Consider the following 26346-nt stretch of genomic DNA (forward strand, 5'->3'; position numbering starts at 1 on the left):
CTTCCGGCCACGTGACCCGCCAATCGTCACGCGGGCGCCGCTCACCTGACCGCGCGGTCACGCGGCCCGGGCGGCTGCGCGAGGGGAGACCGGCGGGTCATGGCGGGCCCCGCGCTCTGGGTTCCGCTGCTGCTGGCGGCAGCGTCGGCTGGCCGGGCGGCAGCCCTGTGGCCGTGGCCGCAGTACATCCAGACCTCCGACTGGCGCTACACCGTCTCCCCGCACGGCTTCCAGTTCCGCTACCACGCCAGCTCGGCCGCCCAGGCGGGCTGCTCGGTCCTAGACGAGGCCTTCCAGCGCTACCGTGCCGTGCTCTTCGGCTCCGTGGCTTTGCGCTTCCCCTCCCCCGCGGGTGAGTCCGACTGCCCGGCCTCGCTCCCGGCCGCCCGGAGGGCCTGGCAGGGGACAGCTCCCCAGACCTCCGGAGACACCCCTTGCCCAACCCTCTGGTCTGGCCCAGCCCTCTAGTCTCCGCTTCCGCTTGCCCCTTTTCTCCAGGTGTCCTCTCGGCCTCCCCGAGGATTAGTCCCCCACCTCCATTCACTGCTTCACTTCTGGGGCCAGAGCTTTTCTGGAATCCTGCCCTCGGGCTCTGTATGTGACCAAAATGTCTGCTTTAAGACCACCGTTCAGTCAGGATGGCAAGTTACTGAAAATACTGGGCCAGTGCACATCTAAGGTGATGCCTCTGACCGTGTTCAAGTGTCCAGGGTCCTAGCGAGGCTGTGACCAGGGCTGGGGAGAGGAGACCAGAACTGACACCCAAAATTGGTAAGACACTGTACTTATCTAGAAGTACATGAAAGTATCTGACACGTAGCATATCAGGTAAATGTTTAAACTGTGAGAGAAAACATAGAACACTTCCATAAAGAAACGAGTTTTGAGCAAGCCACTTAAAGTGAGATGGTAGATGTAACTGGCCAGGACCGAAAGGAGGGTATTCCAGGAAAGAAGGAAGGCTTGAGCAGAAACACAAGGGGCCATGAGTGAGCTCAAAGTGCTGGGCTGGTGTGTGTGATGAGGGTGGGGGCTGGGGAGGGGTGAGGGAGGGGGAGGGTGGGATTGAAATGAAGAGTCAGGAGTGCTTCCGGTATGGGTTTCGTCTGGAATAGCAGGCGCTGGCAATTTTCTTTAAGGCAGCTGCTGAAAGTTGTGTTGGAGGATTATTATTTCATAGCAATTGATGAGTAGAGTCGTGAATAGAGTCAGCCACGCCAATAAAAGTTCTACTTTATGGGCTTAAAATTTAGAGTTTTCTTGAAACTCCTGGAACCCAGATCTCCGGTTATGCCGTGTAGGTGTTTGTGGAGGGAAGCTGTATTTACGGGTGGGCCATGTGGTAATGTCATTTTGTCTCATGTTTCAAGTATGCTTAAATTGCTTTCAAAAATGTTCTCATTTGATATATAGAATTAAGAGCATTTAGTTAAACAGGTGGCACTTAGAGTGTGACGGATGATTTAGGGAAAGAAACAGCATCCAAGGTAGTTCTTCACTGGTAAGTTGCACTAAGCTCTTAGTCCTCCTCTGACGTCCACATACTTCTCTAAATTCTTTGTGGCATATAATAGAATGCCTTGCATAAGACTGGCGCTCAGAATATGTTTATTTTGGTATGGAAAATTTAGGGCCTGACTTAGATCTGTCATCTAATTGGTTGGTATGTGCCTCTTCCAGTGCTGGGCACTCTGGTGGTTACAAGAAAAGTGTGTGGCCTGGGCCCAAGCTTTGCAGTCCAATTGAGGAAATATGAAGCAAAAGACACAGTGTATTACAAGTGCTGAAAAGATAATCAGAGTGTTTACTGCTGTTACATAAATTAGGATAATCCCTATACTTGTAAATTAAGCCTTTACTTCCATTGCTGTAGGACTGTGGTTTAATCAAGAAAACAGAAATGGGGAGGTTATGTGACAATGGTGTGCTACAAATTCCCTAATGAAAGATTTAGAGGCAGATAAACTAAATAAAAAGTATTTCCAATTTATTGCCTTCCTGTAAATGAATTTGCTCTGTTAGTTGATGGCTCTAATCCATTGAGAGAGAACGGAACCTGATTTGGATGAACATGACCAGAGACAAGACAAGTAACTTCCTTCTCTATTGTTCCTCCTAATGGAGTCTTCTCTTCAAAACACAGTTTCCTGGGGAGGCTTTTAGAAGACTTGAGCCTTAATCCTTTTTCTGCAAAAACAAGGATGAATCTGTGGAGAAAGGCAACATCCACAAAGCCCAGACCATAGTATGTTTCTCTGTGGGACTGATTTTGGTCAAGAAAACAACATACACAAGTTAAAACATAGCTGAAGCTAGCTCTCCATCTCCTTTCTCCAAGTAACTTCCTTGGGTTAGTGTTTTTCTTAATGCAGCACAACTTGTGGTTCTGAGCCTGAAATTCAGTGAAGTTCATTCTTCGGTTTTCTTAAAAACAAGTCTAGTGTTAAGGTTCAACTCCATTCTGAAGTGGCCTCCACGGTCCATTCATTGTAGTCCATTAATAGCTCAGCGGTCTGTCCAGGTGTTTGGTGTTTGCCCCTGTCTCTGTAGTTGGCAGGTGTTTCTGCCAGTGGGAGGGTGTGTGCTGCGGGCTGCTGAACCTGCTGAATGGAATTATTCTATGCTCTTGATACTCGAATGACCTATTATTATTAAGCCACATCCTGTTTGCAAATTAAAGATCTGATTATTTGGGATTGCACCCATCTGATGTTGCTCCATACACTTTTGGGGGTGCTTAATGGAGTTGATAAAGCCCCGGTAAAATGGCTAAATCCAATTATGTCATTTGGCTGCATTCTTCTTTGCTTTTTCCTGAAACTAGCTGATTGAAGTCGTAGCCTTTATTTGTTGTTATAAAGTTCCCATCCTGTTCGGGTGTTCACACGCACATCCTTGCGAGTTACTTAGGACAGCATTGTGCCTGAACAGAATAATTCCCACCCCCTTCCCCAGCCTTTTATTCTAGAATGGAAGGAAGATTATTGTATAAGTATCTGCATCCTTCTGCTGCCATTATGAATGATTTGCTCATCCTTAGATATTAAACAGGTGACCAAGTTAATAAGGGGCATAGTTCATTATAATCTAAATCTCCTAAAATACCTCCTTTGGCCATTCCTTTTATAACTACTCCTGGAACATAGTAGATACTTGATTATTTGTTACATATATTAACTTAAAAGGACTACTTTGTATGAAAAAATTGTAAAAAGGCTTCATGGCTTTTGTTTATTTCTAAGATCATCAAAAAGGAGATGATTTGTGGGTTTCATTTAGAACTGATGGTCTTTCCTTTCAGGTTTCAAAATGGAAATATTAGTATGTGATTCCAGGGAAAGGAGGATCACACTATGCTGTGGTCCCAACTCAAGCTGCTCTTAACCCTTCCCCAGACTGGGAATGCCTCCAGAGGGTGGAGGAGGGAAGCTGACAAGGAGCAGCTGGGCTGGGGAGGGAGCGCATTGCTGAGCAGTTCTCCACTCTGACCCGACTAGTGGCTGTGCGCACTTTAACCTTTCCAGGACGAAGACAAGGCAGAGTCCTGTGGAAGACCTGATTGCCAGTTACATGTGTTTTTTAAAAGCAAAAGAGGAGAAACAATGCAGGAAGAGAGTTGTGTAGTAGTTATTTTTCTTGTGAAGGGGTGTGTGGAGGATGGAGGGCTGCATAAGGGGAGAAATACAGTTATCCGGGAGGAACGGGTAGCAGGAGCTTGGTTTTTGGCGAGGGGCAAAAATAATTGTGCTCCATTTTGAATCCCCAGGCCCAGATTCGCTTGGCCTGCAGTCCTCAACCAGTCTGTCTTCTCACAACTCTTTTTTTCTTTCTTTGTTACTGAATCATAAGGCTTTTCCAATAGCCCCGGCTGGTGCTGAGCCCAGGAAGCTCAGTTTGACCAAGGTGTGTGGGTAGTCTGGACCTGGTGTCTGAAGGGCTCCAGTATTCCTTCCTGGAGCTGTTGTTGCCAGCCCACCCCACCCTGGATGTTCTGCTGGAAGACCCCTTTACAGTGGAGGACTTCAGGTCTGGAACGTGACGTATTCAGGAGTCAGCCGGGGAAGGTTTGCTGATCGCTTCTCTTAACTGTGGGCCTTTGGCAAATTGCCTGATTTGCAGGAACCAACTGCTGCCTTTTTTTTTTTTTTTTTTAACGTGGCTACATTCCAAGCATTTCTGAAGATAATAAGAAGTTACTGATGGGATACACATAGAAGGAAGAACTTGATGATTTTAAAAATGAAACAAAATAAAAGTAAAAAGTCCGAGCCTAGAACTGCCCTTCGTCCCGTCTCCTTCCACTGCATGTCCTCACCTCCACACAGAAGAGGGAAGCAGGGCGTCGGAGGGTTTTGCCAGTTTGATGCCCTCTTTTTTAATTTGTTTTTGTCTTTAATAGCAGGTATGGGCTTTTTTTTTTCCTTACAGTCTTGCAGGGGCATGTTGTCGATTTCTTAGCCTGTTAAAGGCATAAACCTCAGTCCTTTTCCTATTGATTTGTCTACTGAAATAAGAATGCACAACGTGAGGGCTGTGAGTTTCAGTTTTACTGGGGGGCTTACTGAGAACTACAGCCCAGGAGACAGCCCCTCAGATAGGTCTGAGCAGCTGCTCCGAGGAGGTGGGGGAGGTCAACATGCATGTGGTTTTGGAGAAGGGGGAGTGCAACCAGGCACACCTCCCTGTAGAAGGTCACTGCTAGTCACAAGGAGCAGGTATCTCAGTTCACAATTTTAGTGCTTTTCTAGATATGAAAAGATGCAAGACGTTGGGGTCATAAAATTTTCTCCTGAAAGTATTGAACTACCTGCAGGCCTGTTCTGCCGGTTTTCCTGGGGCACGGGGCGCCTCACTCCTGATCTTTGCCCTGAGCTCCTTTCAGGCTGTGCTGAAGGTCTGCAGCTGCAGTGGCCACCTGCCCAGTCCTTGTAGAGCCCGAGGGCGAGTGACATTCTTTAGGTGACAATCATACAGAAGGAAAGGAGTTTTACTGCCCAACCAATACTTCTTTTAGAAGTGAAAGAGGTTACTCTTACGTTTCTGCATTTTCCTAAACTTCCTCTGCTGGCCCTGGAAATAAGTGGTAAGATTAGAGGCTACGTGCCTCATCAAGCGGTTTACAACTGGATGAGAAGCTTTCTCCCACCTTTGTGGGGTCACAGACAAGGTCAGCTGAAGAGAGGACGCTGGGTCTGTGGAGGGCAGAAAGGCGTGTGTGTGAAGGATTTTCTGTTGTGACAGAGAAATGCGTTTGCTTTTCTTCTCTGTTCCTGGCGTTGGTGAATAAGACCTGTTACTGGGTCAGAAACTTCTCTCTTTTATTTCTCCCGCGTCTGTTTTAAGCTTCTGTTATTGCTCAAGCTCCCTGGCCACACGCTCAGCCACGATCCCTGGCCAGCAGAGGTGGCTGTCATTGTGTCCACATCTCGCGGTTGGCCGTGGCCTGGCTGTGGGGTGGGGCTCGCTACTCTGAAGTGTGTGCTCAGATGCAGGAATTTTGGGCTCTTGTCTACTCGGGTGTCAGCAAGCAGTCTCCTCTTCTTTTGTAAAGCTTTGGGTTGGGAGGAAGGGAGGAAGGGTAGCTTACCAGGTACACTGTGTCCTAGATGGAAAGTTTAATAACTATCCCATTCAACCTTGTCCTGGTAATAATTAGTACTAGGATCCCCCATCTGGGGCTTTGGTCTTTTGACTAGGGTCACAGTCCTAGTCTGAGGCAGATTCAGAGTCCCAAGCCCATGGCCCTTTTATATATTGGACTGTCAGCCTGTTTGCTGTACAGGGCGGCATCACACAGTAGTGGAGCCTTCAGGCTCCTGTAAGAAGCTCGTGGGGGGAGGGTATAGTTCAAGTGATAGAGCGCACGCCTAGCATGCAGGAGGACCTGAGTTCAATCCCCAGTGCCTCCGTTAAAAAAAAGTAATTGAATAAATAGACTTCATTACCTCCCCGCAACAAACAAACAAACAAACAGAAGCACATGGAAAGCCCTCAGGGAAGCTGCTCCTCTGGTGTGGTTATCCCGCAAGGCACTCTGCCCCCGAGCTCCTCCAGCCAAGTAGCTAAACTGACTTTTTAGGAAAAGGGCAGTAGAAAGTAGAAGGAAACTAGCTTTTATTTAGTACCTGACACTTACTGCGTGTCATGCCCTTTCATCTTCATAGCAGCTCTGTGAGTTCGGTGCTACACCCACCTTGCAAAACCGAGACTCAGAGGTTAAGGAACATGTCCAGGGTTACACAGCTGCAGGGTGGAGCAGAAGTTCCCGTCAGGTCTGTTTGCCAAGACTTTGCTCTTTTCACTGTGAGGTCTGGGGGCGGACTACTCATAACTGGCTTTACCAAGCATTATACCAATAGCCACCTGGAAGACTGCTGGCCCCAGGTAGGATGAAGCCGTGACCACACTCTAGTGTTAATTACTTAATACGGTAATCTCTAACATCTAATTGCTGTAATCCTTAGCACTCAAGTTGTAAATATTTTGATCCCCGGCCCATTGTTACCTGATTCCAGCGCTATTTCTGGCTGGCTTCCTCCCTTCCACTCATCCTTAGTACAGGTAGCGTTTATTAGGCAATTATAATTTGTCAGTAGCGCTGGTCCAGAGAATGTTAATGAGCTGCCCCTGTCCTCAGAGACTTTACAGTCTCATACTACAGAGCTGCAGCAGTCAAAACAGTGTGGCAGATTTGTGATTTAGCGACCTGAATATATTCTGCTGTTCACAAAGACAGGGAAGATGGTAGGAGAGTAAGGGAAGGGGTGAGCAGGCAAGGAGAGAGAGAGACAGCTGAAAGGTTAGAGGCAGGTGAGAATTATAAAAAGTCAGTTTGATTTTGGACAGTTAGCCATACGTATTGAAGCTTGAGAGAATGGATTGGGACGTCTCTGGGGATGAGAAGAAAAGGCGGCCGTGAGAGGGTGTGGAGGAGGATGTCGTTGGGCAAGTGCTAAGCCAGCACGTGGGTTGGTTCTTTGAGTGCTGCAGTCACCGAGGAGGATAGCCAGCCTTGAGGTGGAGAGGAAGACGAGACTAGGATCCAAAGTCTTGGGTAAATAAAGTGACCAGGAAGTTGCAGAGTGTCATGACAAAGAGAGGCTCAAGATTTTACAGCTGAACGTATGAGCCACAAAAGAGGCTTTTTTGGGTGGTGGTTGTTTTGTTTTCCACTTGATGGTAGAGGATGGATGGCCTGGGGGCAGCCCCATATCTCAACCCCGGGATGTGAGAAGGAGCACAGTATAGGGGAAGCAGTATTCCGGGGAGGGCTGGGCTTCGGTCACGGAGGAAACAGACCAGACCGAGGATGTTGGTAGTTAAATAACCATAAACTAAGATTCCAGCGGGCTTGCAGGGGTGGGGTGATGTGTAATGCAGGTGGTTGGTGGAGGAGGGGGAACCACCTTTGTAGGGATGGGAGTGTGGGCCCCAAAAATGAGCAGAGGCGTTTATATATTGGGCAGAGTGACGAAAGATGAGAGCATCTACGCCGCGGTAGATTTCCATGACTATAGGTTGCCAAGGAAGTAAGTCCCAGAGACAAGCAAGAGTTCGTGTATGCGTGAGAATTTAACATGAGATAAAGGAAGCGTTTCCAATCAAAAGTGAAAAGATGTGTTAGTAAATATGTAGGGATGACTGGTTATCCATTTGGAAAAGATTTAAATCTTTCCCTCATGTCAAACACAAAAGTAAGTTAAAGTGTATTAAAGGTGTAAAGACATACCACGAAACTATTAGAAGGAATTAAAGGAAACGACTTAGTCCCAGGGCTGAGGAGGCCTTTCTAAGCAAGCCAGTAGCGGAAACCATAAAGGAAAAGACTAACAGATTTGACTGCATACAAAGTAAAGCAAAAGAGTCCGTAAGGGTAAAAAGTAAAGGACAAAATGAGGCAAATATTTGCAGCCTTAGAAGACAAGGTTAAAATCTAGAAAGAGCTCTGCAAAAAAGTGCAAAGAATATGAGGGGTGAGTACGAAGCGGTGCTCAGATTCAGTCATTAGTAAAGAAATGGACATTAAAACAGTGCTGTGTTTCTGTATCTGTCAGACTGGCACAGATGAAAAAGAATTCAGATGGTCTAGTTTCAGAAGGACGTGGAAAGATGGGCCATGGTTCAGATAAATCAGTACAGGAGTTTGGAAGAGTAATTGGCAGCATCAAAACTAAAGACTTTCATATCTTTGGCCCACCATTTCCACCTCAGAATTTTCCTACAGAAGTCTCTCACAACCACTTAAAAAGAGAATATATAAATGAATACTTACTCGAGCATTGTTTATCATATCAAAAACTTAGAAGCATTCCCGAATGTCCACAGAGAGAAGGACTTAGAATGTTTTTTAGTTTAAGTGTATCTGAAAAATGGAATTCTATTCAGCACTTCCAAATAATGATGTAGATCTGTATACACTGACATGAAAAGATCTGCAGATCATTTTGGTAAGCGGGAAAAAGTTATGAACTAAAATGTGTGAGGATCTCATTTTTATTTTAAAAATTAATAAATCTATGCATTTACAAGATTGGAAAGGCTGTGCAAAATGTTAACCAAAGTTATCTCTTAGGACCTAGAATTACAGGGAGGTGCTCTCCTCCCAGTAGGGGGAGGGAGGAGGAGGGGGGCGGATTAAGTTTTTGTTTTTTCCAGATTAAGTTTTAGAAGTAGGGAAAAAAGAAAACTTTTAAATGCTTACAAAAGAAGACGGGATGGAGAGCATTCAGAACTCACCGAGGGGCTAGATCAATTGTATTTCTGAGCAGGTATTAGTGGTTTCTGGAGGCTGAGGACTCCTGGGACTCTTGGGAGGAGGCACCAGGGTCCAGACTGCACGGAGCAGCCGTGTGCAGGGGCTCCAGGCACGGGCAGTGGGCTCTCAGACTCCCGCTTTGCTGGGAGAGGCAGCTTGGCAGGGGTGGCCCCGCCTCCTCCTTGGCCACACCGGTGCCCTTGTGCGCTGGCTGCTTCCCAGGCTTGGGATGCCCTTCGTGCTCTGGGTAGCGGGCAAGCCCAGCTCAGGGTTCAAGGTCCTGCTCAGAAGTCCCCTGCAAGGTTAGGCCTCCCTCTCTTTCGGAGGCAGCTGTAGTATCTACTGTAGCCCTTATCATGCTGTTTTGTAATTGTTTGTATTTGTGTCTCACCCTAGACGGTGAGCTCCTCAAGGGCAGGGCCCAGGGCTTGTTTTCCTTTTTAACTGCCCCAGCGCCTAGCGCAGCTCCTGGTGCACAGTAGGTACTCTGTACACCCTATTTGGAATGAAGAAACGAGTGGGAAATGAATGCTTCTAAGGCCTCTCATGAGGCCAGGTTTGGAGAGAGGAAGCCTGGATACCACGTATATGAAGGTGGGAGTGGGAGGGAACAAAGCGGGTTGGAGAACCAGTGTTGTCCCCAGCGAGGAGAGTGGTAGATCGGAAGGGGTGGGACTGGGCCACAGGCTGGGTTCACTTTCCTAGTTTCCACTCCAGAAGTCAAACCAGATGCCACTCTGTGACCAGAATGAGTGATGTTTTCTTCATGCTGCTAAGATTCTGTGCATTAAACCATTAAACCCATTGATATGATAGAAATGTTTTGACTCAGGGAGGAGCAGGGCGGGTCAAGGGAGCAGCTATTATGCACTGAGATAAAAACATAGTTTTCGGGTACCTGGGATGCAGGAATGAGTTCTCCCTTCAGGAGAAGTAGAAAGACCTGAATCTTTTTGGATCTTTGGATCTCAGGGTCTTCAGAGCGGTGTCTGAATAGACACTTCCTGGATGCCTGGGTGTCTTACCATTCCCCACCCCAGCCCCAGAACTTCAGAAATACCAGGTTTGAGTGTATAAAAGTAATTTCTACATTAACTGTTTGCCATTTATACCCAATTATTGTGCAGCACATTCATTACGTATATATAGCATTAAATATGCATTTAAGAAATTCTAGCATCATTCGGTTTTTTTTTTCAGCAAACATTTATTGAATGACTACCGTGTGCCAGGCACTGGGAATACAGACACAGAGATTGGTCCCTGCTGTTGAGGAACTCACAGCCTTGGTGAGGGGACAGACAGATAAACAGCATATATTAAGATACCTGTTATGAAAAATGTATGTGTATGTTGCTTCAGATCACATAGGAAGGTCTCTTAGGAAAGGGTGGGTTACTGACAGAAACGTTTTAGGAAAAGAAAACTAGGGCTGTTTCTTTCTTTTTTTTTTTTTTAGGGCTGTTTCTTAATCAGGTGAGGTACAGAGGCAATGCAAAGTTTGTTTCAGTTGGAGGAAGTGATATGTGCAAAGAAAAAGATGGAGAGAACGTGGTATTTTCAGGGTTCTGTGAAGAGTCCATGGTGCTACTGAGAGTTCCTGCACGGGGGCAGAGAAGGACAAGGCTGGAGCTCACAGAACTATCCAGTGGATTCTGGGCTTCGTCCTGAAAGCTGTGGGGAACCACTGTAGGGTTGTCAGCAGAGATCATCAGAAACTGATTTTCACAGTGAAAGATCACAAAGGATAGTAGATTGAGATGGGATACACATGGAGGCCTGGAGAGCAGCTGGGAGGCTTTTTGTGGTCATCCAAGTGAGAATTAGTAAGAGGCTGGATTGAGGCATTGACCCCAGGGGGGTGGGAGGATGGTGATGATGTTCAGAGCTAGTAAAGATGTCGTGGTTTTAATGCTTAGTGGGGTCTTTCTTTTTTACTGTTGTAATCTTGGTGCCTAGCACAGTGTGTGACGTGCAGTAGGCAGTCAGTAAACGTTATGAGTGAATGAACTTGTGATCAAGTAAGAAGGACGGGAGGAGGAGGAGGTATCTGGTCTGGGTAAACCGATAGTTGGTCCTTTTATCAAACTGAGAGAGAAGGTCACCCAGGAACTGGAATGAAGGGTTAGTTCAATTTTGTCTGTAAGATTTGAAGTGCTTTAAGTGGAGGTGTGTGCTTGCAGAGCTACTGAAGGGCAGGCGTGGAGAGGCAGGTTTGAGGATCATCAGTCTGGCGTGGGAGTGGGTGACACTGTCCAGAGGAGAAAAGGAGAAGTGTGCAGCCCAGGGGAACACCAGGACGCAGGGGTGGGCGAAGGAAAGGAGCATGAAGAAGCATGTTCAAGGAGTCGGAAGGGAAACCAAGACAGCAGCGTCCCTGGAGCCAAGGGGGTTTAGCTTCAAGGTCAGGGATGTCAGGAGGTCCCAGAAGTGAGTGGTCAGTGGAATTCTTCCTCTGTGCAGCAGGGATTTTTGTCTTGTTTTGATCACTGCTGCACCCTCTACACTTAGAACAGCTGGCACAAAGTAAGCACTCAGTGAATAACTGCCGAGTGAGTGGACGAATGATTGAAAGGGATCCCTTGAATTTAGTGGCAGAAACACAGGCCCTTGGTGAAGGCCCTTTCACAGGAGTGATGGTGAAGGAGGCCAGGTTATAATGGACCGAGGGGGAGACAGGAGGCCAGGGAGGGGCTACGAGGAGGACTGAGGGTGACCCATTCCATGAGCACCTCCTGTGTGCTGGGCGCTGAGCTAAGCACTTCACGCTCATTAACTCCTTTAATCTTCTCAGCAGCCCGGTAAGGTAGGTCCTGTCACGATGACCATTTTACAGATGAGGAACCTGCAGCTCGGAGGGAAAGCACCTTGCTCAGGGCCCCGCAGCTAGAAGCATTAGAGCCACGACGTGAACCCGGATCCATCTGACTTTGAAATTCAGCGCCGAGCTGCCCCGGCTACATTTCCTCTAGGGTTTCTTTGTGACCAGAAGGAGGGAGAGAGAATGACTGAGATGATGTGGAGTTGAGACCAGGGGGACTTGCGAATGCTTTAATGCTGATGGGAGAGAATCAGCAGAAAGAAAAAGTTTGAAGATTTGGGAGAAAAGGAAGCAATTTTTACAAGAGGAGCCTGAGAGCGATCCAGATCCAGAGCACGTGAAAGGAAACCCTGCCGACTGGGATACTTCTGTCGGCGGGGTTGGGGGGTCGGGGGGAGGGCAGGGGCAGGTGGGCGGGGGCTCCCTCTGACGGTCCGCTGAAAGAAGGAGGTGATGATCAGGTTAGGACTTGAAGGAAGTGGCACAAGTCTGAAATCGCAGCTGTGGAGACTGAAAACGGGCAGTGGTGGAGAAGGAGATTTTCAGGACGGCATCAAGGGCCCAGCCAAGATGAGACCAGGATGAGGTGCATGGAGGCAGGTGTCCGCTTGGTCCAGGTGGAGGGCTTGCCCACCGCACAGGAGAGAGGACAAGTCGCTGGGAGTATCGGCTAGATTGTGTCTGAGGCGATGGGTCATCACGTGGAGGGCGGCAGGGAGGGAAGTGACGACGGGAGAAGACCGAGAACAGAAAGGAACCAGAATGATCGTAGCACTGGCATCTGGGCTTTTCTGGTGAAAGGGTCTTGGGTTGCCCTGTTCTCAGAGTCCTGCATCCAGAGCTCACCTGTCTGTGATGAATAAGGATGACTTGTGCTAAAAAGGGGGGTTACAGGGGTACAAAACTAACAGTGGGTGTCTCCCTAGAGAAGGAACTGAGGAGGGGGCCAAAGATAACTTTTTGTTGTTGTTGACACTTCTGGGCTGTTTGAATGTTTTTAACTTATTAAATTAAAAGAAAAATACAAACTTTTCAGTGAACCGGAAGAAAAGAGCAGGTTTACGTGAAGGGGTGATGAGACAGGAGGCAGTGGTGGTGGGACGGGATCTGTCCTGGCTCCATGGAGGAGTGGCTGGACCCTGGTCCCTCCCTGCCATTGTTTACTGGGAGGAAATGGGAGCCCTGAGACCCGCTCAGCTTGGCAGCAGCAGAACCAGAACCATCCCTTCCTGGTTTCCCAGCTCAGTGCTGTTTCCCGTGCTGCTCCCTGAGCCCTGGGGGCCGCAGACTTTCCCGCTGTCCTGCCCGGGCTCACAGTGAGCGTGCCCGCGATGGCAGGCTGGTCTCAGTTCTTCCCCGCAGCGGGTGTGGGCGTGTGTGGAGGCCACCGGCCCCTGCCTGTTTCCTGTTCCCTTCAGAGCAGCAGCCTGGAGGCGGAAAACCACAATGATCTCTATTTACGTCCTTTTAAATGACCCAGTGTCCCTCCTGTTTTGCCAGCTCTCACATCACCGCCTCCCCTGGTTCTTCCCCCTCAGAGCTGGTTTAAGGAGCAGCCACGACTCTGTCTTCTTTACGAGCCCAAACCCACCTGAGTCACTGCGAACGCTCAGGACAGACTCTACCCTGAGCTTGCTGGCCGGGGGTGAAGGCATGAGCCTTTAAATTAGTGACATTGTTCTAGGGAAGAAATCCTTTCATGTTCATCAGATCTTCAAAGGAGTCTGTGACCTTCCTCTTTAAAAGACCACAGATTTAGAGAATAGAGTGCAGGTGTGTTTTAGAAAAACAGAAATATAACAACAACAATCTGATGTTTTCTTGTCTTCCAAGTAGCAGTTGAGGTAAACCTGGTCCTTGAGCAGCCTCTGTCGTCATCAGGACAGGACGGTGGCAGTTGCGTGTGAGCTGTGATTGCTCCTGTGATTTGGTAGATGGAGGCCCAGGGGATTGACACTGGAGCTCAGGACTCTGCCCTTTTTTGGATGCCCGCCTGGGTAGATGTGCACGTGAGCTCTCCACACAGTGATGCTGGGGCTCTGGGGTGTGCGGGGTGGCAGTGGGGACAAGGGGACAAGGGGTGAGGGGCTAGTTTAAGGAAGGATATTCTTTTATAGTTTTTTTGACACCTGCCTCCCAGTGAAGTCCTCCTTGATCTTTGGGATTTGCAGAGATGGCCTGTCTGCTTGGGGAGCGTGGGATGGCCCTGCACGTTCTGCTTTGAACGTGGTCTCTTTCCTGAAAGTCTGGTTGTGCTTCTGTGTTGTGGGTTGAGTTTTCAGGGTTTAGAATGGAGGTGGGAGTTGGCTTGGCCCAGAGTAACCTCAAATTCTCTTCTCCCGGCAGGGTTCAGGCAGGTGTTAGTGCGGAGCATCAGGGTGTTCACAGGGAGGGGAAAGAATGTGTTTGCTCGTGATGTTGGGCAGGGTAAGGCCCCTCATGGGCTTGCTTCTCGGCAGGCCTGAGAGCCGAGATGCAGCCGTGTGGTGTAGCGATCAGGAGGTTTGAGCAGGCTTCCTTGAGGTGGTTCAAGGCTCTTAGGTTCCTCCTGGAACATTTGGGATTCCAGTTTGGTTCTGAATCCTCTTTCCCTGCTTTCTGCCAGACCATCCTACCCCTGACTTTGTATTTCCATAGACGCCATGGATGTTGTGGTGTCAGTGGGGGTATGTGTGGCTCCAGAAAGAGGGTAGAGAGAGGGAGTTCACTGAGGCTCAGGCTTGGGGCTCTACAATCAGAACCACCCTGAAGGTCATGGAAGAGAACCCGTGGGAGGGTGGAAAGAGACAGTACATTAGTGTTTTGGCTCTGGCTTTTATTTTTTTCTGCATAGCGTGGGATTTGTAGAACTGTGTTGGATGGTACGTTGGCTCCTACTGTTGGGTGACTGTTGGGCAGAAGCTGCCTTGGACAGAGAGCCTGTTTGGGAAGAGGAAGGAAGGAAGCAGGATGGAGCACCAGCTGGATCACCTCAGGCCGCCTCCGCAGATAGGGTCCTCTTGTCACCTGCTTCACCTGCCCACATGGGCTCCTGTGCAGTTGGAGAGCCTGCACCTGAGCCCCACGAGCGGTGCTGCTGCCAGGGCCAGTCTGCGGCGGCATGGGACGTGTGCGCCGGCATGAAAAGCTGTCCCCTTCCTCAGGAAAACCTGCCAAACAGTGTGTTTGCTCCGACATAACTGATGTACATTATGGAGTCGCATAAGCTCCCCGTGTGGTGACAACCAGTAATGCAGTTTTCCGGTCAGCAGCTCGCCTGCAGACCGTGCTCTGGCCGGCCGTGCTCTGGCCGGCCGCGCCCTGGGGCCGCGTGCAGCTTGGAAGCAGTGCTGTCTTGGAACCGCGTGCTCAGCCTGCACGAGCCCGAAGCAGCTGCTGCCGCTCATCCACACGAGCCAGGGCGGCGGGGGGCACGGCCGAAATGGACAAGGGGGGCAGGTGACTGGGCGGTGCCTGTGCCCAGGGCTTGTGCCCTGTCCCCTTCCCTCCTACCACAGGCATCCAAGCTGCAGAGACTGGAGCTAGGGGCCCTCCTGCAGGGCCTTGGTTTTGCCTGTTGCTTCGGTGGCCAGTCAGCCACACTGAGTTTACCTGTCCTTGCAGAACGGCATACATCAGAGAAGAATTCGTTGGTTGTCCTTGTTGTCACTGCTGGATGTGACCAGTTTCCTTCTCTGGAGTCGGTGGAGAATTGTAAGTGCTACCTTGTTCCCTGTTCTAGAAGAGCAAGCACTGGTTTGGAGCCGTAACTCTGGGTGGCCTGGCCTAAGTTCTGAGGCTGGCCTGGAGCCCTCCATGGCTGTGGGGACCGAGGGTCGCCAAGTGCCCAGAGCCATCTAAGGTGAGTTTTTCCTGTGTGCTCTAACAGCGTCTGAAGGTTGGCTGTGAGACATCACACTGGCTGTTCACTGAATCCCACAGGACACCTGCCATTGGCACTTTAGGAACTTGCATACGTTACTGATTTTCTCTAAGAGATCCTACCCTGAGGAGAGAAGGCGTTTTCAGCCATTTGAACTGAGAGGAAGCCAAGTCGTTAGTTTTGTGGCTGCCACCTGTCTCCCCTGAGCAGCGGCATTTGGGGACTTCTCAGTCTGCAAAATGAACATTCAAGTCTTAGCTTCTTCCTCACATTCTTGACAGAGTAGCTGAAGCTTGGAGACAGAGGGGAAGGAGGCTGATTTCGGAGGCTTTGGGGATGTCCTAACTTGAACTCACCCCTCCAAGCATCCCTCTGCCCTTCATACTTTCAGCTAAATCTTGGCAGAAATTCGTGTTTCCGGTGGGGAAACTGACCCACAAGGTGAGTAGTGCTTTGTCCCACGCTTCTCACGTGGGGCCTGCACTGGGTGCCATCCTGGCCCAGGCCTGAGTGCTGCCCTGCTTGCTCTGGGAATGTCTCCTCTTTGAAAGAAAAAAAAATGTGACCTTGCTTCTGATTTTTAATCCGCAGATTTACACAGAACATGTGCTTGTCATCTGAGAGTAGAAATCCTTAACTAGTTGGGGTCATTTCTGTCGTTTCAGACACCCTGACCATCAATGATGAGCAGTGTCTCCTCCTCTCCGAGACTGTCTGGGGCGCCCTCCGAGGTAACAGGATGGGTCTGATGCTGGGAGGGAGAGAAGGATGATGTGGGGAGGTTGGCACTGGTTGGGTGTGGGGACAGGACTCGGGGCCCAGCGAATACCCCGACTTGAGGGAGATTGCTTTATGGAGACCAATTGGAGTGTTTCCCCAGCTCCCCGAAGGGGGCATCCTGCTTACAGCTTGTCACTGGGAGTTGCCAGGTGTCAGCCTGTGCAGGGGCAGCCGCTCCCCTGGGCAGGTGCTCTGGGGAAGCAGTGGGAGACCCTGCAGGCTGTTGTCAGGTGCCAGCAGGGGACAGGCAGCTGGGAGAGGGGCCTACTCTGCCACAAACACTGCCGGCTCAGCTCTCACTAAAGACACATGATTAGAGAGGTTCTTTAAGAAGGAAAACTAGATCAAAAGAAATAGATAAATGTCAAAAAAAGAGATAAATATTCTGCAGCCAATTAAGCCGACTGTGCTCTTTTCCCTGTGGGAGCGTGGTGTGCAGTGGCTGCAAACAGCAGCCTCCTCGGTTGTGTATGCAGCCTGTTGCCTGTACGGGTTGCCCTAAGGGACCTTGGAGACAGCCCTTTCCAGCGGACGTTCCTGTCCAACATGCTGTCCCCACTCTAGGCTCCAGACAGGCGTGTGGGCTGCCTTTGGAAAGCCCCAAGGCACAGTGGCCAGGGTTCGTATTGGCCGAGTCAGCATGTCTGTCCGTGCCAAGCTGCAGCACCGGGAGCATGTGATTGAGGCCCTGCATGGGGCCAAGTTCAAGTTCCCTGGCCGCCAGAGGATCCACATCTCCAAGGTGTGGGGATTCCCTAAGTTTAATGCGGATGAATTTGAAAATACGGTGGCAGGAAAGTGGCTCGAGCTGAATGGCTGTGAGGTCATGTACACCCTCACCGTGGCCCCCGGACAGGCGACGGGCCCTGCGCTTGGGGCACCGTCGCGCTTGCCTTGCCTTGCTCATGCCTTCCAATGAGTCCCACTTTCCCTCTTTATTTAAAAAAGGAAATAGTGGTAAAATGTGTAGAAAGCTGTTATTACGGGAGAAAACGAGGGCTTCACCAGCCAGCGGGTGATCGGCCCTTCCTTTTGGTTTACTGAAGAGGTATTTGGTCTCTAGATTCACACTTAGCCAAACACCTCTGCTGCTTTTGGTGAAAGCTCTGCCAGGGAGTGCGGAGGGAAACTCTCACGGAGCCCCAAACCTTGTTTTGGTTTGCCTTTATTCCCTATCTCCTCCTCCCCTCCTCTGTTCTGGAGAAACAGCGTGCCGGCTCGACTCCCCTTTCTGCCCTCTTGTCCTTTTGGTGCGGGTGCTAACGATGAGTCAGGTTCGGGTAGGGCGAGACCTGGGACTTGGGGTGCTCGGCGTCAGGCAGACTGGAGAGAAGCAGACAGGACACTGGAAGTTTGCCTCAGCTGAGGTGCTGAGTGACCACGAAGCTCTCGCAGATTCTTAAATTCTGAACATTTGAGACTCTGGGAATCCTTCATAGGGCTGCTGCTGGGTTCTCAGAATGGGGCCCCAGCTATTGAGAACACCCAGTGCCCTGGGCTCAGCCCGCCTGCCCCTGGGCTTTGCCGGAACCTAGGAGTCCGTGTCCAGGGGACTGTGTGGTCGCCCGCGGTGTTTTCTGCTGTCACAGCTCTGCTGCCTGTGGCTGGTCCTCCTCTCAGGCTCTGAAGGGGGAAAGTGGGCGCGTTTTGTCTTTTAGGTCCAGCCATGGAGCCACAAGTCTGGTCTCACTGAGCTTATGAAACTCAAGTTTATGAGCACGTTCTCATGATTCAGTCTGGGAGCAGTGACAGGGCAGTAGACTGGGGCCCCCTTTTTCTCAGCTCCCTTAGCTCCTGATGGGCATTATCCACAGACAGCGTTAACCCTTATGAGCTGGCTTGTCCGTGCACACATCCTGTTCTCGTAGGCACACATCTTGGCCTCTCCTCCTAATATCCTTGGGAGTTCAAGGCTTAGGAAATACGGATGAAGAGGCATGTGAGTTGGTGTGTTGCTAGGAGGGGCACAAAGACCCCTTGAAGTGCCACCTCCCAAAATAAAACATGGAGTAAAAAGTAGTGGCTTCCTGCTATCTATCCCCTTTTAATAATTGTTGAGAAGTGTCAAGCTTACACTGCATCCGCTTTCACCGTGGCCCGAGGGTTGTGCTCTGCCACGTGGGAACCTGACAGGTGGCTGCGTCTCTCTCTCCACCTGCCTACATCTTCACCCCGCCTCTCTACCTCCCTGCAGGTCTGGAGACTTTTAGCCAGCTTGTTTGGAGATCACCAGAGGGCACGGTGAGTGTGAGCCCTCAAAAAGGGCTCCTTTTAGATCTCTAGGATTTGCTCGCAGTGTTGAGACTCCTGGAAACTTCTTATTTTGCCTTAAACAGAATCCTGGTGGCTTGAGATGGCCCTCACAAGAGTATATAAGGAGATACAGGTGGAAACTGGTTTGGTAGATTTTGCCAATTGGGATATAAGTCAGTTCCCCTGAATCATTATTTAGTAATGACCTTGAGCCCACACTGCCTTCAGGGACACATTGCATTGCATTGAAGAAAATATTGTCAGGGAAAATCTAGATTCTGTGGGCTGAGTTGTATGTGGGTCAGCTGTATTTGGCTGGCGTGCGACAGCTGCTCTCTGGACAAGTACCTGCTTATGGTCATTAAAGTAGAGGTGTGGGGCGTTCGTGGAAATAGTTACCGTGCAGAACAGTCACAGGTTGGCTTTTCAGGGTCTTGGAAGATGTTCCTCATCCCCCTCCACGCCATCAGTGGATTCCCATGAATTCCCTTTGAATCCTGACATGTTCAATGTTTGGTCCACACAGTTCTTCATCAACAAGACGGAGATTGAGGACTTCCCCCGCTTCCCTCACCGGGGCTTGTTGTTGGATACATCTCGCCATTACCTGCCTGTGGCTAGCATCCTGGACACTCTGGTACCCAGGCCTTATGGCCTTCTTTGCCCTAAGGGTTCCAGGGTAATGGGACAAGGGGTAGACCAGGTGCCATATTCCTGAAGAGTTTTAGAGAGAATTTAATGTAACTTTATGAGCTCCTATGAAAAGTGTAAAAGACGGCCTGCTCCAGGACTCAAAAAAATAACGAAAGTGATTTAAACCTACCCCACTGGCTACTGAGGACCACTCAGGCTGTCTCCAGTGGCGCAGGAGGGGCTTTGGGGAACTGGCTTCTTTGACAGAACAGAGCTAACTTTGGTTGGGACAAAGTCGTAGGAAAGAGATGTTCAAAAGCCTTAACGAGGGGTGTCCCTAACAATCTTGAGTCTGATGGGCAGCTTTACCTAACAGCTGCCAGTCTAACTCATAGATCTACCTTTCTGTTCCTTCTCTGATGGAACCAAAGAGGTGGGCACACTCACCAGTCTTGGCATCTGGGATTTTTGGGTTGTGGGGCTGCTGAACTCACAGCAGGCCTCGCAGTTTGGATAAACTCTAGTCAGACAACCCAGAATGAATGTCAGGAGGAAGTGTTGGTCTTCAGAGTGTTGTGGGGCTTTTGGAAGACTCCAGGGTACCACAGAGCTGCAGCCCTCCTCCCAGTGCGCTTGGAACTCACCCCAGACAGAGGAGACACTGCTGCCGTCAGCCGTCTTTGGATGTGCCGGGCCTTCCCCTTCCTTCCGTCAGGCATCTCCGACGGGAAGGTCTGATAGAGACCCTGTGAACACTTGGCAGGAAGCTGGGGCAGGTTGAGCCTGTTAGAGTGTACGGAGCCGCCTGCCAGTCTGCCCAGCTTCCCAAGCTTGGGGCTGGAGCTGGAGGAGTGATTCTGGGTTCACAGCCTGTGCTCTGACCTACAGAATGTCATGGCGTACAGTAAATTCAACGTGTTCCACTGGCATCTGGTCGATGACTCTTCCTTCCCGTATGAGAGCTTCACTTTTCCAGATCTTGCCAAAAAGGTATGTCTCGATTTTGTCCAGACCACATTTATGGCTTGAAGTCTGAGCCTGGCTGCGGCCCTGCTGGCAAGGACACCGGCTGGTTTGAGGGACACATTCGCATAGAGGGAGGGCACTGGATTTGGAGTCAAGAGACCTGAGTTCGAGTCAGAACTATGCCATTAATTTGCTCTGTGACCTTCAGGAGATAATTACTCCTGGTCCCAGTTACTTTTTATTTATTTATATTCTGTAAGCTGGGCATAATCCCTGCCTTACTCGTCTCACTGGCATCCTGGCACTCAGGTGAGACGACGGATGTGATAACTTGTGGGAAGTTATGATAAAGTTCCTTGAAGAGAGCCCCTGATACCAAAGGGCTGTGGGTAGATTTCCTGATGCCCGGGGAGTGCTGACAGCACTTTGAGTATCCTCGCCTCTGCTAGTCTTTAGGAAATGAGACCCTGAACGGTGTCCCATGCCTTTCAGGGGTCCTACAACCCTGCCACCCACGTCTACACAGCACAGGATGTGAAGGAGGTGATTGAGTACGCGCGGCTTCGGGGTATCCGTGTGTTGGTGGAGTTTGACACTCCTGGCCACACTTTGTCCTGGGGACCAGGTAGGAGTAATGTCTGGAGCTGGAGGGCGTCCACCGATTCCCGGCAGTGGGGCTGTGGGGTACTGGCTCCTGGGTGCGACATGCCCCAGTTCTCCTTGGTCTCTAGGAGAATGTTTTCCATCAGGTTTTCCCACTGGGAATTTAGATAGGCGGAACTTACTTGGGCAAAGAGGCGCCTTCTCATAGGAGAACACCGGCAGACTCCCCCCCGACGTCCTTGTCTCGGCGGCACCCTGGACTGGGAGAGAGATGCTGGCTCGGCTGGGTCGGGCGCACTGCTCTTCTGCCCGGGGGCTGTGTGGGGAGAGCGGGCCGTGGGACCCCCGCTGGGGGAGTGTGTGGGACAGTGGTCTGGCTGTGACCCAGCCCCTGACTGCGTCTGGCTGTGGATATATTTGTGTTTCTCTGTGACTAAATGCTTCTAATTCCCAGTGTCTGAGAGCCTGAGTGTTCCTTCCTGTGTGCGTGCTGGTCTTCCTCTGTGTGACAGCGCCATCGTGGATGTGGCTGTGTGGGGTCTGTGTGTTAGTGACACTTGTGTGGGCTTCTCTGTTGCCGTAGGTGTCCCTGGATTATTAACTCCTTGCTACTCTGGGTCCCACCCCTCTGGCACCTTTGGACCAGTGAACCCTGCTCTCAACAGCACCTATGAGTTCATGAGCACATTCTTCCTGGAGATCAGTGCAGTCTTCCCAGATTTTTACCTTCACCTTGGAGGAGATGAGGTTGATTTCACCTGCTGGTACGAGCCCTGTGGTCTTCCTGCCCCGGCCTGAGGAATCGCGTTCTCAGAATAGAGATTAGCCCCGCAGAGGCTGCCTCATCTGTCCCAGTCCAGACGGCTCGGGTCTGCAGCCTTTCCTCTCTCCACCTACGAGAGGCCCTGCCTGGTTTCGGCAAGGCTGTGAATGTGAAGCTCTCCCTTCCTCCTTTCGTAGCCTTGGGATATTTATGGAAAAACCAGCTCCGGGCACAGAATTGTCTTGGAAAAATCAAGACAGGGAAAAATAATCCCTGCTTTTGGCAGCCTAAAATAGCCCGGTTGAAGAGTCTGAGGTGGACATATGATAGAGTCTAGTCAGTGTTAAATTGTGAGGTCCCGATCCTCAGATCTGCTCAGCTCAGAAGAGACTGATGGGCTTCTCGGGGAAGCAGGTACTGGAGCTGGGTCTGGGGAGACAGTGGAGAAGAAAACTCGGTGTGGACACAGGGGCAAGGGCGGCGGCAGACGGAGCGCTCATACACCAAGGGACAAGCAGGGTATGCCCGGGTGGGGGTTAGAGAGGGAAACGGAACCCGGGGTGCGGAGCCCCGCGTCCAGAGAGACTGAGGACTGTTCTGTTGGAGAGTTTGACCTTGAAATTCTTCAGGTCTAGGCTCAGCCTATGTCAGCAGCGCCCTTTGTCTGGCTGTGTTCAACCACACCTCCCAAATTTGGGGCCGCTTGAGATCCTCAGTTGATTGGTTTTTCAGGTGAAAAGAGGAAGCTGTGGGAGGCCAGGCAACTAGTCCCCAAGCTTCGGGCTTTGAGAATGTCGTCGAAAGAATTAATTCGCATTTTCTTTTGGGATTCAGGAAGTCCAACCCAGATATCCAGGCCTTTATGAAGAAGAAAGGCTTTGGTGAGGACTTCAAGAAGCTGGAGTCCTTCTACATTGAGACGTGAGGAAGGAAGGAGGGGGCGGGGCGGGGCCCCTGGGGTCACCTTCTGCGGGGTCCTCACCTTCCCTAGCAGGGTCAGGCCCTGCTGGACCACTCTCTGGGCCCCTGAAGGGGTGCTTTGACATACCCTTTCAGGTTTGGAGTGGTCGGTTCCCAACTGGGGAAGACACTGCTCAGTCAGGAATGGGCCCGTAGCCAGGCGCAGCCCCTGGGCGCTGGCACCCGCAGCCCAGAGCCTGTGGACTGAGCAGACACTCTGTCTATTCTCCAGGCTGCTGGACATCGTCTCTGCCTACGACAAGGGCTACGTGGTGTGGCAGGAGGTGTTTGATAATAAAGTAAAGGTGAGCTGGGGGTGGAGAGAAGGAGCCATTGCCGTGCCTCCCTCTGGTCTCCCATCCTTCCCCTGCCTCTGCACGGACGGGTCCTCCTGGCTGGGTTGGCTTTAACGTTCGGGGTGCTGGGGGTCAGCTCCCCTTCCCCCTCTAAGAAGGTCGCAGAGTTCTGAGCCCTGGGCGTGGGTGTCAGAGCCTCTGTCTTCCCTCACTGCGAACTGATAAAGAGTTACTTCTGCTGTTCAGTTACTTGGGGTTCCTGAGACTGGCATGTTGGCTTGGGTTTTCCTTCCTGCATTGTAGACTAGGACAGGTCTGGGAGCAGGGCTACCTTCTCCATTGTTGATCAGTAAGATCCCAGCTTCCCACTGCTTGCAGGGGCCCTGCAGGAACCTGTCCCATCCCCAGAAGCATCTGGAGACGCCTGGACGTGGCAGCTCCTGTTGAGTCTCCTGGGCCCCACTGCCTGCCTCCTTGCTCATGGCTGGTGTCACGACCTCCGTGTGGACAGGGACACCGCAGGATGGGGGGAGGAGGCAGCAGGGAGCTCTCCCGGGGCCACTGGGATCCTCGGCCTCTGCTCCGAGCTGGGAGCTCGGTGGTTGGGCGTCACAGAGAAATGCTGTGCTGCGGGGGAGCCGAGGGCACACGTGCTGGGCCTGCGTTGCTTGCAGAAGAACGTGGCCTGAGAACCTCCTCAGCTTGGTGCCGTCACCGCCGTTTGTCCGTTCGTGACAGGTTCGGCCAGACACCATCATCCAGGTGTGGCGGGAACAGGCGTCGGTGAGCTACATGAGGGAGATGGAGCTGGTCACGGGTGCCGGCCTCCGGGCCCTGCTCTCTGCCCCCTGGTACCTGAACCACATATCTTACGGCCCTGACTGGAAGGAGGCCTACACGGTAGAGCCCCTGGCGTTTGAAGGTGAAAGGCGGGAGCTCTCCTGCGGGCTGGAGGAGGCTGGGGGGCACAGGCCGGGAGGTGGGAGAATCAGGGCCAGATGAAACGGCCTGTCTGAGGAGAGGGCCACGTCGGGGAGGCGGTTGAGGCCTGTGGTTGCTTGTTTTCCCTCAGGTAGCCCTGAGCAGAAGGCTCTGGTGATTGGAGGAGAGGCCTGTATGTGGGGGGAGTATGTGGACAGCACAAACCTGGTCCCCAGGCTCTGGTAAGGGCTTTCTGGGGACGGGAAGGGCTGGGCGGTGGGCATGGGTTTTCCCTCCCAGGCTCAGTCCCGTCCAGACACCCCAGATGAGAAACGTCCTTTCAGGCCTGAGAGAGGGGCACTCGGTGTAGCTCCTGTCTGTAGGTGGCCTTCGCCTCCCGCCTGACCTGGATGTTTGCTCCTCCGGCCCATCGGGTGTGTTGGATGGAGGTTGTTATCCACCCGCACTTGGCGGGTAGAGATAACGAGGTCTGGAGAGCGCCTTGAAAGAATGTTGCTTTCAGGATGGCTTACTCAGGATCCAGCCCTGAAGGGCATGGCCCCTGACGAGCCTCCTCTGTGAGGCTGCAGCCCCTCCCGAAGTCTGCTTGGGGTGTAGAGTTTACATTCTGAGAACAGCGCTGCTGCCACTGGCAGTAACTGCTCATGGGGCCTTTATGAGGTGCTCTGGCTCCCACGTCTTTGAGAAGGAAGGAGGTAGGATCTCGAGCCCCCTCTTACAAAAGCTGGAGCCGGGCCCTGGAAGTCCCCGGGAGCCCTCCAGCCGGGCTGGCACTCTGATCAAGGTGTTGATCGCACTCCTTGGCCCTGAGCTAGTCCAGGGCACCTAAACAGGAGGCTGTGGGTGTCCAGCACCCTTGCTGGGAATCCAGGGCCCACCCTGGAGCGTGCCCCCTTTCCTGCAGGCCCAGAGCAGGGGCTGTTGCCGAGAGGCTGTGGAGCAACGAGATTGTGAGCAACCTGGAATCTGCCTTTAAGCGTTTGACATACTTCCGCTGTGAGCTGCTGAGGTGAGCGCCAGGCTGTGGGCAGGTTGGGGCTGAGGACCCCCTACTGACAGGAAGAGAATACTGACAATAGTCAACACTTGTTGAGGCGTACACGTGGCAAGCCCTGTGCTCAGCCCCCTGCCGGCATTACTTCATTGAATCTTCACCAGCCCTCTAAGGGGGATGTAGCTTTATCCCCATTGCAGATACAGGCGGCTGAGGCACAGAGCAGTGAAGTAACTTGCCCAGAGTTGCTCAGAACCATGATTTGAACCAAGCTGACTTCAGAGTCTGTGTCCTTAGCCATGGCTGGGCTTTTATGGGTTCTCATGACACCTGTGCCCCTGTTGGGGATGGGCCTATGTAAGATGGTTATTTCCCTGATTCATTCACTGACTACATCTTGAGAACCTGGGGGACACAGCCTCGTACAGGGCAGAGTCCAGGCTGAGAACCAAGCATGGGGGCTCTAAGCCTCAACTGTCTGTAATTTGCTGGGTGACTGTGAGCTAGTTCCTTACCATCTCTGAGCACATAGCTTACTTGGGTAGTAAAGCAGGCATGCCTAGAGGTGCCCTAAGGAGATTGGTCAGGTCCTGGAACCTGGAAGGCTGAGACAGAAGGACGGGATTTCATGCCCACACTCTGTGCCTGTCCTGGACAGCGCCTCAGTCCCCTGCTGCCTCCGCACTTGGAGCATTTTAGAACCGTTAACGGGCTCAGTAGGCCAGGAGCACTGGGTCCCCCTTGGGCATCTACCTTTTTTCTATGGGGACTGAGTTATTTGGGGCTGGGGCACAGAAACAGGCAGGTTAAAAATAGGGAGGTGTTCCCCAAAGTTCCTGGGTGTCCCTGCTCAGATTGCAGATTGTTGCCAGCACGTGGCCCCACCCCAAGCAAGACTCCGGGACTGGGACCCCGAGGAGTTTCGGTGTAGAGATGCCCTGAACCGGGGGAAGGGGAGACTGTTGGTTGCGGTGGAAAAAGTTGCTGGACCCTAAAACTGACCCCCTTCTGAGGGGCTCATCTTGCCCTGTTTCTTCACGTCCTCCCGCAGGAGGGGTGTCCAGGCCCAGCCCCTCGGCATAGGCTACTGTGACACGGAGTTTGAACAGAACTAAACAAGCAGCCCCAGGCTCCGAGGAGGGTGCTGGCCCTAGGCAAGCGGCCGCGGGGCCAGGCTTCCACTGCAGCCCGCCCGGGGTTGGAGCCCCTCGCCCGCGTGCCCCTGGGCCTGGAGAGGAGGGCGCTGGTGCTGGCGCTGGTGTCTGATAAAGAGTGACGTGGCATTTTTCTATAATAAACATGGATTACCTGTGTAAGAAAAACGTGAGTGGCCCTGGGCTAGGCCTTCTGCTCCCGAGGTGACAGGGCCTGGTACCTGCTGCTGGGCCGGGAAGGAAAGCCTCGGTGCTGCCCTGCTCAGCCTGCGCTGTGGTGCCCCCCCCCTGCCCCGCACCTGGTCTGACACGTGCCCCCGTCCTTGACTGGTCACGTCCCTCCAAGTGGGGAGACCACTTCGACCTCCAAGGCTTCTGTATATGGAAGAAGACATCACAGGGGACCACAGACGTTCCGGGCAGTGGCAGGGGCTCCAGCCCCAACCTGGTCTCCCCCCTGCAGGCTCACAAACTTCCCTCCTGTGGAGGGAGCTTTCCTTCTGCTCTGGGTTTCTTGTTACTTCAATTTCATGCAACCATTATTAAATATTGACTGCATACTAA

At 51.7% G+C, this 26346-nt stretch overlaps 1 protein-coding gene and 1 non-coding gene across 2 annotated transcripts; both read left to right on the forward strand.

The window, feature by feature from the left end:
- The first annotated feature begins 42 nt into the window (after positions 1-42).
- On the forward strand, positions 43-26346 carry HEXA (hexosaminidase subunit alpha). The gene is made up of 14 exons (XM_074353990.1): positions 43-352; positions 15180-15269; positions 16104-16169; positions 18413-18459; positions 18998-19108; positions 19993-20094; positions 20563-20695; positions 21257-21437; positions 22271-22357; positions 22629-22701; positions 23431-23614; positions 23765-23855; positions 24539-24643; positions 25680-26346. The coding sequence occupies exons 1-14, from the start codon at positions 100-102 to the stop codon at positions 25741-25743; spliced, it is 1587 nt and encodes a 528-aa protein (XP_074210091.1). The 5' UTR covers positions 43-99; the 3' UTR covers positions 25744-26346.
- Positions 16604-16738, forward strand: LOC123616933 (small nucleolar RNA SNORA70). Its single transcript, XR_006725028.1, has one exon. It is a non-coding gene; the product is annotated as a small nucleolar RNA SNORA70 (small nucleolar RNA).

The sequence above is a fragment of the Camelus bactrianus genome, chromosome 27 (assembly GCF_048773025.1).
Source record: "Camelus bactrianus isolate YW-2024 breed Bactrian camel chromosome 27, ASM4877302v1, whole genome shotgun sequence".
NCBI classification, from domain to species: Eukaryota; Metazoa; Chordata; class Mammalia; order Artiodactyla; family Camelidae; genus Camelus; species Camelus bactrianus.

What these genes read in the sequence shown, in the direction of transcription:
- HEXA (XM_074353990.1), top strand. Translation starts at nt 100, where the DNA reads ATGGCGGGCCCCGCGCTCTGGGTTCCGCTGCTGCTGGCGGCAGCGTCG. An exon ending in GCGCTTCCCCTCCCCCGCGG is followed by an intron (nt 353 to 15,179) that starts GTGAGTCCGACT and finishes CTGTCCTTGCAG; the next exon opens with AACGGCATACATCAGAGAAG. An exon ending in CTAGCATCCTGGACACTCTG is followed by an intron (nt 19,109 to 19,992) that starts GTACCCAGGCCT and finishes TCTGACCTACAG; the next exon opens with AATGTCATGGCGTACAGTAA.